We start from the raw sequence: 15,873 nt of genomic DNA on the forward strand, positions 1-15,873 counted from the left end.
AAACAGCATTTCTCTATATGCTGTGTTCTATCTCATATTCATGTAGAGAGGGCTTCGGGGACACTCTCAGTAGAATGTGCATGTTGAGTCTAAAACGCATTAGTCAGACATCAGTACCTAAATTTAGAAATTTGCATTTGTTCCTTGGGCCAGGACAGGTATTTTATTAATGCTGCTCATTTAAATCTTTATTTTGGGCCAGGCCACAATTGATCCAGAATAAAATCTACCAAGCAGAATTTAAATGGGGTATTAGTACAGTTAATACTTGATGTATATGTTTATGTGTCTATTAAGATGATTATGGACATATTGTTTAGTGCAATATTAATAATCTATCATATGACATGAAAAATGTATCATAATTTGTACTATATCAACATGTAATTGATCTAATTTATTTCCAGAGAATACAATTCAATGGTTTTATGGCGGTAAAGACTCAGGTGTGGAAACTGCCATAGTGAAGTTTAGACAGCGTTAAGTTTGAGCGCCGCTGGCGTCCATTCACCGGGCCAATCTCCGTCAACAAACTGGAGGAACTGGTGCTCATCAGGACAAACTCTGACTTTTCACGCTCGGCTGCCTTGTGCTTCACTGAAAGCTGCCTCGGCGAGTCCAGCCCAGACAGCTCATTACAGCTGCCTGGTTCTCATCTCCACTGAGTGGACTGCACAACAGAGCAAAAGGTGGAAAAGAGTAAAGGTGGGATCTGCTTTTACATTAATAAAGGTCGGTGTGGAGATGTAACTATGTTGAGAAAATAAGACGAGGAATTCAAACTTAGAAACTCTCATCATGAACTGTTAACCGTCTTATCCTCCACGGTTCCTGCAGGTGTTTACCTCAAACACTCTTGGGCCTGTGTGAGTGAGGCTGTGCAACGCTTGGCTGACCTGATAACTAGCATGGGACATAAACATGCAGACCGCAAAATCAAGTATTAATTTTTCCTGTTAACAAAAATGACAGGGAAAGTAACATTAATAAAAACATCAACAAACGAAACTACAGTCTTCTTCTGACTAAATAATTATGATTAATAAAAGGCGTTTGTCAGGCAATAGGATAACATTTCGCTTTTAAACTCGTTAATAAAAAGTTTAAACCATATTTTTGTAATGGATGCTAGAATCCTGCGCACAGGTATATACGTGTATATGTAACATCTGACCGAGGCGAGTTCGCATTGTCTCCGTTACGATGTCACACGTGACTCCTCCTCCTCACATGCACGTGTCCTGCTGCCCTGGAGAGCAGGTCCGCTGCAACAAATACTGAAGGTAGTTTTTTTTTCGGGCTGTTACGGGTGAAGTTCTCCCGAACTTTTTACTTTCTGGTGCGCGATGCTGCTGCAGCGGAGGCCGGCATTGCTCCGTGTTTTGACGCTATTGCACATGCGCGACTTTCAGAGATAGGAAGGGAGCGAGATGGCTCACTCCTCAGCTGCTTTCATCAGCACCTCCGGTAAAACGACGTTTAGTTCAACTGCACGGCACGAAAAACACTTGCTATGACGTAACCAACGAATCATCGACTAGTAAATTCGTCGGCGACTATTCTTGTCATCGATTTTTGTCGACGACGTCGACTAATCGTTGCACCCCTATTCGGGACTCCAATCTATTTTTCATTCATGTTCTCCTGACTCACACAGAGAATCAAACCAACAAATCCTGCGGCAGAGACTGTGAGGAGATGGATCAACAAGGCGAAGCTGGAGCTACAGGCCTGCGTTGACTCACTCACACTGACAATTTTTGTGACAACATAAACTCCAGCTTACAGCTAAACGCATGCAGGTAAGTCACCGAGGAGGCCTACAGAAGTGACAACTAAAATGAATAATGAACTTTATTTATAGTGCACTTTTCAAAACAAAGTTACTAAGTGCTTTACACAGTTCAAACTAAATAAAATAGCACAGAACAGAGGGAAATAAAGCAGTAAATAAAACATAATTAAAATCAATTAAAACAATATCAACAATAATTTGGGATTTATAGTAAAGTGAAACAGATAGGATCTATTAAAAGAACAACGGTGAACTGGAATTTATAAGTAGGTTTCCTGAAAAGATGCGTTTTGAGAAGGGATTTAAAAGGAGGCCAGAGACACAGAGACTCTGTTCTTACCAGGCATTAAAATGCTTCTTGGGTCCCAGCACCCAATCACAAGTGGACAGGTCTTCCTACACAAGTTCACATGTAGCATTAGAATGCATCTCCACATGTGTCTTGACTGACAACTTGTGATGCGATCTTGGATTTCTTTCCCCACTCTATATGCAAATAAACACATCATTTCCATTTGCGAGGACCAAATGCATTGCTGTTTTTAACCAGTGAAGGCAGGAATTAACTCACCATGCCTGGACTGTCAGAAATTAAAAAGACAAAGAAGCAGAAAGGAAAACAACACAGGCCCCGCTCTACACTTTGGTATGTTCCAGATAAACTAGGAATTATCAGGCAGATTACAGTTCAGTGTTCAAAACTATCATCACAGAAATCCCCCTCTCCAAACTCCCCCAGCTCACGGTGCTAGCCTCTAGCTGTCAGTGGATCTGCAGCCTCCTGACAGGACGCAGCAGGTGAGACTGGGGAAAATCACATCCCGAAGCTGGACAGCCTGCACCAGGTGCCCCCAGGGATCACTGCCTTCCCCACTGCACCTAACCAAACCTGTCTGTTAACCTTTTTAAATTTGCAGATGACAAAACAGTCATCAGACCTGTGCTTGACAGTGACGAGCCTGCATACGGACAGGAAGTGAGGGAGCTGGCCCTCTGACATGGTCACGATAACACGCTTTTTAGAACCGGTTATATGACTACGTAGCACTTTGTTATCTGTGGAATTTATCTGGTACCTGGAGATCCAAAGTAATCCAAAAATTATTATTAAGGGATGTGCTTGCACCATTGCAGCATTTCCACACTACAGTCACTTAGTAGGTTCTCTGTGCTTCCATTACTGTCTTTTGACTGGGCCACTAAACAAGACAAGTCAAGGCTACAATGGACAGTTAGCGCTGCAGGAAATGCCATTAGTACCTGTGCACCTCCAGAATCAGAAGTGTCCAAGAAGCACCACTGCAGAATTCTCACACCTTGGATTCCACCCGTTCTGACTCCTCCTGTGTGGTTGGTGTTGAAGATCGGTGAACAACAATACGGCCAGATGAAAGAACAGTTATATAAAAACAAATTATATCAGACACAATAACCCGGTATTATTAAAACATTCACTTATGCGATTAACTTTAAACTCACATTATCCAAAAGTACTTATTTAGTTGTTATCACTTAATAATCACTTAAATAGAAGTACAGTCTATTTATTGTACAAGCACTTTCTCAAACCTTATATCACCGTTTCCTACTGCTTGATTTGTTGATTGTATGTTGTGTCCATGGTCCGTTGTACTGGTTTCTAGATAATTGCCGTGTGCTTGTTTATTTACCTCAGCTCAGCTTTGTTGTTCTTGTTCTTACTGCATGTCAAAGTGTATCTCCCTTTACATTATTATCAGTATAATGTACTGTGTAATTACATTGAGAGCCACTGGAAACAATTTCCTTCTATGCACAAACACCCGGTCAACAAAGCATTCATTGTGTGTAGAAAAGGAAATATAAACTTAAATCCTGTCATGTTGAGTTGTGTGTGGTCGCTCAATTAATCTTTTTTGTTTGGACTCCATTGTTACTCCATTACAAATTCCGTACATCTAAAGGAAAAAACGTTTAAGAACTGGTGACGGCTCTGATGTTAGAAATTAGGACGGAGCTGTGAATACAAATTGAACAGCAAATATGTTTTTTGTCAAGTCTGTGACCAATTTATTGGTAAATGTTGTCCTGATAATTAAACAGCTTGTTTTATCACCCAGCCCTTCTCCGATTACTGCATGACATTTACTTGAGGAGTCACCAGTCTATTCTCGTCTCACACCCAAGCTTTCTATCTACTACATGAGCACAAAGGAGATGTTTTCTTTTGTAACAGCAGAAATGGTCCGACTGTTCATATTCATTGTATTTTAATCTGTTTAATTTTTCCTTACACTAAGAGTAATGGACTTTTCTACTCAGGGCCCAAAATGGTACAGTTTTTATCTTCGTTTCTCGGCCACATCCTGCCTCCATTCAAGCCCTTTCAGTGATTCAAGTATAACATGCTTTTTCTTTTGTTTTCACAACGAAGAAAGATGAATGAATTCAAAGGGAACTGACATTTGGACCGGACGTTAACGAAGCTCAGCGAAGGTTCAGTAAGGAATAATGTCTTCTTCCGTATGCCTCCTTAAGTCATGCCCAGTTCCCGAAAAAACTCTTAGTTCTACAAACTCATTCCCTCTTTTCATCCAATCACGACCTGACACTCTCGCCCTGAGTCAGTCACTTGTAAACTGTCAAACTTTAAAACGTTCTGCTCTCTCTCCTGTCATTCAGCTGTCAGTTCAGTACAGCAATCAATGAGTGACCCACCCTTTACCCCTGCACCCCCTCAACTCTGAATACCCAGGCATCTCCCTTTAAACTGTCCAACTAGAAACCTTCATGAGACTTCCCAACTTCCTGCTCCATTCCTCATTATGTCCATTGGGGTTCCAACCCGGGTGGGAACTCTCCTCTGTATCGGAAACACCTAATTCATAGCATTGCTACTATGGTGCTACTACTTCCTGCTTAGGCATCAGCACCACCGTCGATTCCTGTTGCTCATGATGAATAAGATGTTAGTCTTATTTACTCATTCTTATTTAAAAGGGAAAATCTGATTGATTTTGATTTATTTTTAAACTAACAGGGAATAATTGTATTTACACAGTAAAAAAAAAAAGTCTTTTCAATTGCATTTGCAAAACAGAATGAATTATTATTTTATTATTATTTTCCTACTTGGACTTCATTCCAATGCACCACTTCCTTGCTCACTATCTCATTGATGTTATTGACATGTAAAACGGATGTCTTCCATGATCTATGTGTTGCTCTTTCTCCCCTTTCGATCAAGACATTAGCTCTTCGCTAATTCTGCCTTTGATCTTCACAGGCTGCAGTGTGAGGCCTGGTTAACGGACACTAGCTGCTTATTATCTTTTACCTGCATAAACGTCCAAACAGAAACTTGAAATGATCAACACGGCTTCAGAGAGCTCCTCCACTCTGTATTGACAACATTCTCTGTATCTTGTGGGCTGCACAGCCTCGCCTACGGCCGTGTTTGTTCTAGCACAACTTATCATTTGATCATACATCGTATCTTTTAACACAGCTGTGCAGTTTGGATGCATTCCAGGCAAAATACATGCTTGCGTGATATGAAGAGATAGCAAAAGGTAATACACAGAGATTTAAATAATACAGTCACAGGAGGTGCATGGTTTTCATGCCAAGTGTGGCCAAACACCAATGTAATCTCACAAAATCCGATCTTTAGAATCATGTAAGCAGTCCATGCAGCGGCTAAATCATGACCCTGCAGAGGCAGAGCTTTATTTGACCGTCGTCTGTAGATAGAGTTGCTGCATGACTGACAATTCTCTGGTGGAGTCAGCATACTAAAGCAGTCAGATGGAAAAAAGCTCTCTTCCCACAATGCTCCGAACAATACAGCTATGCATTTGTAGCAGGACAATTCACATATACAACATGATGAATAATGAAAATTGCCATTTGTGTAGCAGAGAGGCCACCGTGGCAATCTGCCCATGCCGCTCTACCCATGTATATCCTGTGCCAGGCAATAGCTGTTCTGACAAGACTTTTGATTAAAGGAAGGGAAGAAAACATCACATGGAATCAAGAGCATGATTCAATGTACGGAATAATTATTAAGGGAAATCGCACATGTCCGTATTTAAATACCGACTTAAAGAGGAATGCAAAGCACAGAAGGCAGCAGGGGGTCATCATGTTGGCTTCTGAGGCCAGCGTGATTCCGCCGTTTCCTGTTGTTCTTCACTGATTTATTGCTTTCAGACGCTTGTATCTGATTGACTTTTAGAGGCTTTGGCTTGATGTAGAAAGAGTCTTGTTCTTTGAAGTTGTCAAAACCCACCGGCAGGATTAATCATCAGCACAATAACACCTTTGACCTGATATTTGTTTAGACGTGTGAGTGCGTGTGGGGGAGGGGACACTTTGGCATATCTGGGGGCCGCCTATTTTGGTTGATTGAATGAGGACCATACCTGCACTTAAGTGCCGTCTAGTGTATTAAAGGGGCATAGAATGGCAATATAAATGTTTTATCACTTTAAAATAACATCAATGGACAGGACATATACGTCATTATCATATAATAAAATGAAAATTTAATGAACTGATGGCTAAATGAGGTCATGCACACAGCGGAGTAGTCTGAGCATGTCTGCAGCCCTGGATGTGCATGTTTGGCAGAAAACAGATCTTTCAGTGATTTTCTTTTTTAACAAATTGGCTATATTCACTGTGCTTTTGTGCCATGTAAATGTGGCTGCTGATGAGCTACATCGGGGCAATCAAGTGCAAGGGAGCCATCGCAATAACAACAACAAAGTGGGGAGGCAGTAAGAGATGGAGAGCAAAAAATAAATACAGCAAATGCACATCAAGAGTAAACATTGCTGTCACTTTTTTTTTTAGGAAAGTGGCAGCTTGCGCCATCTGTTTTTTCAGGGCCTTCGGTGGCTGCATGTTTGGAGCAGTATCTAGCCTGAAGATGAGGTACACATGGAAGTGGACACTTCATCAAGATGAGTGACAAGTGCTGGGGCCTTGCAACATGACCATCTGAAACAGAGTAACCCAAAGGTGAAGGGAAAATATGAAAAAACATATGATTGCTTTAGGTAAAACGGTGACCAAGGATTCGCCCGATGATTGATGTCTGTGGTTGCCGCTCTGTATTCTCAAAGTGACAAGGAAATCTCAAAAATGAAAGTTACATTTTCACAATGGAGTCAAGCTCGCTCTCTAATTAGAGCACAAATGCAGAAACAAGCCACATCATCATGCAGTATTCTGTCAGAATTACTCTCCTTTTGGCTTGAGAACAAGGGCTCTCTTGAGACGCCTCGCACCAGAAAGTAGCTTTAAAAGTGAGCGTGGAAAGCCAGGAATTTTTAGAAGTTGGGAGATAATTATCAAGATGTGGTTTTAAAAGAAAAAAAAAGCTGTCATGTCCTTGTAAAAATGTGTCTTTGTCTAGAAGTGAAGAAAAAAATCCTCTTCTGTCACCTAAAATGAGTAACACTTGGCCGTGAGGTTAAGCATGACAGAATCCAGTGATTTTCTCTTGGCTGAAGGCACGCAGGTTATTGACTGCATGATATACCATGTTAACACAACATTGCAAATTAAGAGTTGATCCTCTCACCAGGAGGATATGTTCATTTCTAAACAAACGGGGGAAATGCAAACACAAGCAAACAAACCCAAAAGTATCGCTGCACTCTATTTGGTGTTGGGAGGTAATGTCCACTTTAACAGGATGTATTCCTCACTGAGTTTGTAAAGTCCTTAAACGGCAACAAATTCTAAGATATCCTCAACTGACTGTGAGAAAGCCTTAAAGCTAGAGCGGCTCCATTCCTCTGTGACTCACTGGAAATAAGGAAATGCATGTCAGACCCATACAGTACAATTCCAGTCCCTCAAGTGCCATCCATCATTGAAGGGCAGAACACTAGTTAGAGGGAGGTTCAGCAGCTCTCGGTCCCCATCACACTATGATGGAGGGATGACCCCCGGGGCCTTTCTCTGATGCCGGCTTCAGCTGCCCGACCAACTGAGGCTAAAGTGGATCTGGCCCCCAGCCAGCATCCCCTGCCCAACGCACATCGCTCTACCTGCTCTACGAATCACGTCTGGGGTGAGACTGGGTAAGACCCACTGAGAGAGACAGAGCCCCACCGCCACTTTCTATTTCTGCCTCCATTAAAGTTTCAGCTCGGGATCTTGTGGACCTTTACGAGTGGACACTGTTAAAAGGAGTGTCTTTTATGGCTGTGACTGACACCGGGCTAATTAAGAAATTTTTCTTCTGCGGTGTCTTTATAAACTTGTACTTTCAAGCCGGAGTTTCTCCCATTACAACCTCCAAACCTGCTGCTTCAGCATGCTGTTGCCCAGACTCGCTGGCATGGCAAGAGAAGGCAGTGTACTATCCAATTTTTGCCTAAGTACAGAGAGCCATCCACTTTTGTTAGAGTAATACATGAGCACATCTAAAGCTTAGGGATCCTGGCTTAGGCACACTGGCTCGCTCATTCATTTTACAAGCTTAGTGCTAAAACTGGAGATTGTGGCAGCAATGGCGTTAAAAGCACTATTTATGGAACCTAATGTGCGCTTATATGTGTGTACTTTACTTTTTGGGCATGACTCAGAACACTCATATGGGTTTTCGTACATGCAAATTGAACAGAGTGGGTTTTGTAGACCTCAATTAGAGTGGAGAGCAAAAGGGAATCTGTGCTGAGGAAATCTTCCCCCAAATCTCTTATGATTTTTGCTTTTCTCTTTTTCAAAAATTATTTAATACATTTAAATTTCTCTTTTAATATTTAACATTGGAACTTTTTTTCTGTGATATAAAATACCCAAATGTAAACCATACATTAACACGGCAGGTACCCAGGCTCAAGTACACAGCAGGTCCTGATAAAATCATGCTATTACCAGTGAAGATTTCGACTCAGATGGTCACAATGATGAAAGTGCAGAGAAATCATCTTTATGTGCAAAAGGCCGTGATATGGACTTGAATGTAAGAGGTGGATTCATGGAGAAAATAGGATTTCTGCTCTGGCTCCATCCAGATTTCACATGTAACTGCGCAATAAGAGACAATAAGCAAACTCCTTTCTTTGCGGCAGTTAATGGTTTGAGCTGTGATACCATGTCTTTTCTTTCATCTAGCCCTGTTCAAATGTCTGGCCCGGCTGAGATCCTTTGACAAAAGCCGTAATGTGCACCCAAAGTTTTGGGATGTCGGTCGTATTGTTAGTGACCACACAAGCGAAAGCACATTTTCAGATTCACATTGGGTGATGGGAAATCCATGCACGTTAAAATCTGTGACAAGTTGACATTTCATCAGTTCCATTTTGGATTAAGCTGGATTGTCCTACAAAGCCACCACTGCTACAGTAAACCATTGTTCATGGTGTGAAAGCCGTATTCAGGTTAGAGAGTTTAATTCTGCTCCAGTAAGGCTCGTCCATTGACCTATTTGTTCCAAAATAAAAATTACAAACAATCTCGGTGATGGGGAGGCAAACAACGGCAGCTGATGTTAGCGTGTGCAACAATAAGCTCGGGATATAGGCGGATTACTCATGACAACTTGCCTCGAGGGAGCACTTGTTGGGACTCTTTCCCACAGAAGCGTCCACAAAACTGCCAGTCCCTTGACCTTTCACTTTTACGGGTTGCAGCGGCTCCATCAGTAGCTGGCACATCGGCCGGTCTGCTGGTGCGGGACTGGCATGGTCTGCTCCACTCAAAAGTACAAACAGACAGGGACTCTGACAGGGAACATTGACATCTGCTTGAGGAAACCCACACCCTTGCATCAGTATTGGTGCCCGGGCAAGGGCCCAAGCCGCCACTCATGGGACAAACAAGCCCCATTAGGCTGATGCTACGACTCTCAGTTTCTGCAAATGCGTTCCTCACATCTTTTTCTTTGTTTGAAATATTTCTCTCGCTGGAACCTCATTATATTATAGCAGTGATGGCTAAAAATGGTGGTCCCATGTTGGATAGCGATATGGCACAAGCTGAAAGCAGAGGGGACCCTTGACTTCAGTTCCAAAGAATAAATACACAACATTACATGCATCGTCAAGACGATCTAAGGCCGGAAATACAAGCATTAATAAAGAACTTCATTATAATCTAAATGCACATTTATTCAATTTTATCTCAGCCTTCTCAATAGCCCATATGGCGGCGAGTCCGTGCAGAGGGAGACGCAGGCGGACCTCACACTGGGCAACCGGCCACATCAAAATTCCTCCATCTGTGGCCAGTTGAGTATGTGTGTGTGGGAATGTGTATGTGTCTGTGTTTGCACGCTGGTACCTGTCTTCAATCCACCTGTGTCCTATCAGAGCTGGCCCTCATATCACAGCCAAGATGCCTAACAACTGATCCCCAGAAGAGTGATTATTATGTGGGTTGGACTGGACATGACAGGATTGCTGGTCAAACTTGTGTCCCAAGAAAAGAGGGGAGGCCTATCATAGGTCCCGGATGAATCATACCCAGGGTTCTGGGGCAGCTGGAGGTTAAACCGTTTCTGAGCGCTGGAGCTCAAAAATACACACAGTGGCTTGGGCAAATATTGATTAAAAAGTATGTGGAATATAAGTTTTTATCAGTTGTTGTGAAATATTGACTGCTGGCATCGATTGAATAATAATAGTTTCTTTAACTTAAGCCTCCCTAAGTTCCATACTTATGTTTCACCTCGTGGGGCGACATCCCTTCTTCCCTACCCTCTGATTGGTTGAAATATACCTGCAGCCTGATGAAGCCCTGCAAACACTGCAGGAAAAAAAAGTCACACTTTTAAATATCAGTCTATTGGCTATCCTATGACTGTAAATTAGCCTCCAGGGGCAAGAGCCAATATTTTGGGGCTTCTGGTGCAGACAGCAAATATCCAGGGCAGTTTTGTTTATCACACTCGTCAAACGTATCTCCACACAAAACAAAAACAGCGATACCTGCTATAGGTGTTTTTGGTCCAGATAACACTTTGGCTGATCTTTTTCAACAGCTATCTGCATATGAATGCAGATCAATATAAAAGCCGATAACTGATGCTTTTTGTTCAATGTGTTGTGCCTCTTGGTCAAACCACAAATGCTAGATACATTTAAATATATAAATGCAGGATACAGCATCTATTTAGAGTGCTATGTTGATTTAATAGCCATGAATGGGACTAGTGACAAACACTCAAATTACTTTGACACGGCCACTATTTGCAATCTGATCTGCAGAGTCTGAGACACAGAGGATGGACAGATTGGACAAACCAGCCTCCTTCTGATTTCACTGAGGACGACTAATCATGCATCTTGACGGCGAGCAGACATACAAGATAAGCAGTTTTCATGCTGTCTACAGCAATCAATTTAAAGAGAATTACAGAGCTCAGTGATTATGATGAGAGTCTATTAAAGTAAAATAGCACTGTAATCAAAATGATTTAGCGATTCGGGGTGCGGTGCAACACCAACCAATAGGAAGAAAATACACGCACGCATGAACGCACGCATAAGCACAGGCATATATGCACGCACTCACGCACACACATACGCACACACACAGAGTCATGTCCATGTTTTCAAAGGACAGTATTGACTTAAGTTAATTTCTTAGAGATTAATCTAACATTAACCATAACTACTACTTGCTTAACCACAATTAACATAAACCTCTTTCAATAAGGACACGCACACATGTCCCAATACTGTGAGTGTACGAACAGATTTAGGTCCCCACAACATAAGTAATACGCAGACCACACACACAATCCTGGAAGCACATAATGTGAGCACACACACACACACACATACACACATGCACGTGCCCCTGATGAATAAACATTACCGATGAGATGAACCAACAGTTGAGCAATGCAACACGCGTGAACATGAGAGTGGAAAATACACATGGGGATACTGAAATGGAGTGCACTCTAACACTAAGCCTGAAGATAGGAATTAAAATTAAAAAAAAAGCAGAGGGTGGGAAAAGCAGCCACTCAGGCGTACGGGAAAAAAGGAAGTCCAGAAATTAATTGCTACAGATCCGGCAGCATACATGTCATATATTAGAAATTTCATTACGGTTGTTTGAAACTACTCTTAATTCCAAAGCCAGCCACCATAGGGGATTTCTACATCAGTGAACCGGAAAGTCTGATAGAGGCCAAACACACTTTTTTTTCTTTCAGCAAAAGTATAATAAGGAATATATACTGTATATAAATCAATAAAGCCCTCTATCATCTATACTGTTTATACTTTAAGAGTTACTGGGGTTGCGGTAGCAAATCCCAATTCACACTGGACAAGCCGCCAACATCCAATATGGATCTGTCTTTGGACTGTGGGGGGAATTGGAACCAAGAACATTTCATTTATATACTAGTCTATAACTTTTACATTTGAACATCTTGTATAAAGATATTGCATATAAGGGGATGCCCTTCCAGTGGGTGGTCCAGACTCATGCCCGTACAGCAGTTGACCTCATTGCAGACAAGGAAGGTCTGACTGATGCCATATTTTCACCAGGCGACGAAACTAAAATGGATCACAATCTATACATCACGCTCTGCTGTAGGCCTTTGACACTCACTCAACATGCAGATTCAGCGCTGTCAACCCACAACAAAACACACGTCCACGTCAATATTTCTCGGGCCAAGCGATGCAAAGACTGACAGTCTGAGGTTCATATATTGAGTTTTATCCAACTTAAACGGAATGACACATCATGCTCACCTCCCCATTTTTCGCCTGTCACTCATCTGCAACTGCAATGAATAAAGCTCCGCACCAGTACATCCTGTCACCCTGTCACTCAAACCCCTAAAAAAAAAAAGACGTTGCGTCACTGTTCAGGTGGAGCCGGGAGAGAGTCCTCTGTTGGGTTTGATTTTTCTGTCTAATCCCTCATTTTATGCAGGCTCTCTGTTATCTCCCTGACGTCGGAATCACATTTTAATTAGGTTTACCTTCAGTTAGTGGCTCATCTTATGCATCTCCCTGCCCTACGTGCTCATCCTATGGGCTTTGCCTCCTTGTCGGAGTCTCTGAGTCCCCGCTCGCTCTCGCAATCTTACATCTCCCCCCCATCTTGTGCCATCTTTTCATCCTCTAACTGCTCCATCTTCACTCACAATCTTGCTCTCGTGCTGCTGACAACAAAGATCACCTCGTCTGACAGAAACCTGTGTTCGGCAGATAGCAAGAAAAGCACAATAAATACTTACAACAATAGAAAAACGTGGGGGGGAAAAGAAGAAAATGCATATCTGACACACGTTGTCGGGAAGAAATGCGGTCGACAGCTGGCTTCTGGGCTATAAACATAAAACTATTCATTAAATGGGATGTTAAGAAATCTCTGACCTCTGCAGAGCCGGAGGGAACATTGACAGGACCTACACACCCACCACCCCCGCCTGCATTTGAAATATGGTGTCACTAATTGACATTCGCGAATAAACAGTAAACATTTGCAATAGAGATGAATAAGCCAGCTAATGAGACCCAGCACACTTGTCGAGGGAAGAGGCAATGCATCACAATGCAAGACACCACTAATAATAGAACTTTGTCGTCTGCTGTTTTGGCGTGACAGTGACACATTTTAGCCTTTGATACCGCAACACTTTGCTACTGGGAGTGCTTGAGACTGAAATAGGATTTTTTTTTTTCCCCTTCTCTCATCACTTTCAAAAAAAAAAAGCCAGAAAATCTTTCCGAACTTGGAACACACAGTCCCATTGACAAAAGATAAATCTGTGTCTCTTTCACTCGGACAGTGACAAAGTAACTGTCAGTGTTGATCAACAGCTCTATCAAGTCCATGCTGATACATGCCGCGTTTTGCACAGGGCAGTGAGCGCCTTGTTACGCACCTCCAAAATCCATACCCTATGCTCGTGGAAAAAAAGCAAGAGTATGCATTAATAGAGCAAACTAACACACTAGACAAATATAGGAAGAAAGATGAAAGGTGAGCAGCGAAACATCACCATGTAAAAGTGTCTAATCCAGAGAGCCGGGCGATGCAAAAAATACTATAATAACTGGAAATGCACCATGTGAATCACTTATCATAGTGTGTTACAAGGCAGGTAATGAATTATGTTTGGCAGCTTAAGGCGGCAGGAATGGCTGGCAGTTGCCTGGCAGCTACGGCGTTGGCTATGAATTTTTTTTTTTTTTTTTTTCTTTCTCACCCTAATATGGACCTGTGCTGAGACCATCAGTGGTCACCCCATGGATTGATGGCTGCTGCACACCTAAGTTGCAGAACAACTCGGGTCCGACTGGAGGTGAGGTGACGCTTGGAGTAAACACAGCGTTGTCTGCACAGATGTCATGGTTCAGATTTATTTAGAGGGCAAACGCTCCATTAGTTGGGCTTTTTTAATTAGCACACTTGTGAGGGAGGGTCATTAAGGATGTCTGACAGAGGACCTGCTGATGAGGAGGATGAAGGCACTGCTAATTCTTGCTAGCCCTTGATACCACACACACACACACACACACACACACACACACACATGCACCTACACACATGCACACACAAAGCACCTAGCCAAGCACAGGTCTGCTTAAAAACCAATAGCCCCTCACACAGTCATCAACAAACACAGCGAGACAACGTCACAGGCTTCCACTCCAAAAATACAGAGCACAAACAAACCTCACAGAGGCATCGCACGACAACACCGCCGCGGACACACAACAGGACGACAGCCAATTAAAAGCCATTGACACTCAAATACATATTCATGGAGAACACGGCTGGGATTGTCGTCGTACCATTTTCCGGGTGTTCGGTCTCTCCGATGCTGCCATCTGGAGTGGTTCTCTCGTAGTGGTCCTCGGGCAGGGTCAGGGGTCCGATGCGGGGACCAGACGACGACTTGCTGCTGGGAGTCTCAGATTCCTCCAAGCCGCTGTCATAGTAGCTGTGCTGGGAGGCGTCCTGCAGGTCCTGCACGGGGTTGGCGGTGGAGAAGGTCACTCGCCGATGGGGATGCTGGACGAAAAGAACGAAATGTGACAACCTATTAATGTCTTTAGAACGAGGGAAGTATCGTTTCAACTACACTTTCTGTCTATCTTTGTTTTATTGACTGATGGCTTCACTGTGCGCGTGTGGCAACAGGTGCACCTCGGAAGTCCACAATTTAAAGCTGCCGTCTGAGCATGTTCTGGCCTCCAAAAGTTCACTCTTTAAAGTTTGAAAACAGTATTAAATATTCAACACTCTTAAATATTAAATAGCCCTTTTGCACTATCATTATTCTGAAGATTATATAAGGTGGAACTATATGAACAGAGCGAGGCTATGGACTCCAATAATAGGAGTGCGCAAATTATCCGCAGCAGAAATTGAATAAATTGAGACAAAACACACACACAAGCACACAATTAAAAGTTAATATACCACAATGTAAATATCTCAAAATGGGGCATGTGTTTGAATGTTCTGTATGATTCTGTCCTGCATGTGTAAAGGATGATTCCAATTTGTATTTTATTATTTGTATGCGTGGTGTACAAAATAAACACTATGAGTTTATACATTAATGTCTTTACAAAAATGTGTATTTTTGTAAAGACCTTAATCTGAATCCTGGCACGTTGATACATTATCTAATATACTAAATTAGCAGGTGTTGATCCACGGCACAGAATGCAAAGACATGAATGTATGTTATTCATTTTCCATCTTATCATGAGCTCCAGCTGGAAGTGGCGTGGATAATGTATTGGAAAAAAGAACACCCCATTTTTCAGTAATTTCCTCAATAACATTTGTTTGGATAGAGGCAGAGTCTGTATATAGATGTATAAACAGATTTCTATCTCCTGAGGCAATGAATAATTACATGTGTGCAGACGTGGAAGTAAACACTATAGGTACATATCGAAGGGAGTCTTACAGTGTTGTTAAAAAACACTTTTCTTGCTGTTATTACCATGATTATACAGACAAAAGTTTCATTTCCTAAATCCGCCACTGCCAAATGAATTCTGATGACAATGATTGGTACACTAATCAGTTGCCCCACTGAGCTACTTCCTATCTCCATATTTTAATATTTCCCTTTTCCA

General features: G+C 42.3%; 1 protein-coding gene across 1 annotated transcript in view; it reads right to left on the reverse strand.

Annotated features, from left to right (window-relative positions):
• Positions 1 to 15,873, reverse strand: part of pcdh1a (protocadherin 1a) — a 74,816-nt gene that overhangs the window by 6,244 nt on the left and 52,699 nt on the right. The window contains exon 3 of the mRNA XM_061086502.1: positions 14,572 to 14,791. Coding sequence (XP_060942485.1) covers positions 14,572 to 14,791 — 220 coding nt within the window. The remainder of the gene's footprint in view (positions 1 to 14,571; positions 14,792 to 15,873) is intronic.

The sequence above is a fragment of the Limanda limanda genome, chromosome 14, assembly GCF_963576545.1.
Source record: "Limanda limanda chromosome 14, fLimLim1.1, whole genome shotgun sequence".
Taxonomy (NCBI): Eukaryota; Metazoa; Chordata; class Actinopteri; order Pleuronectiformes; family Pleuronectidae; genus Limanda; species Limanda limanda.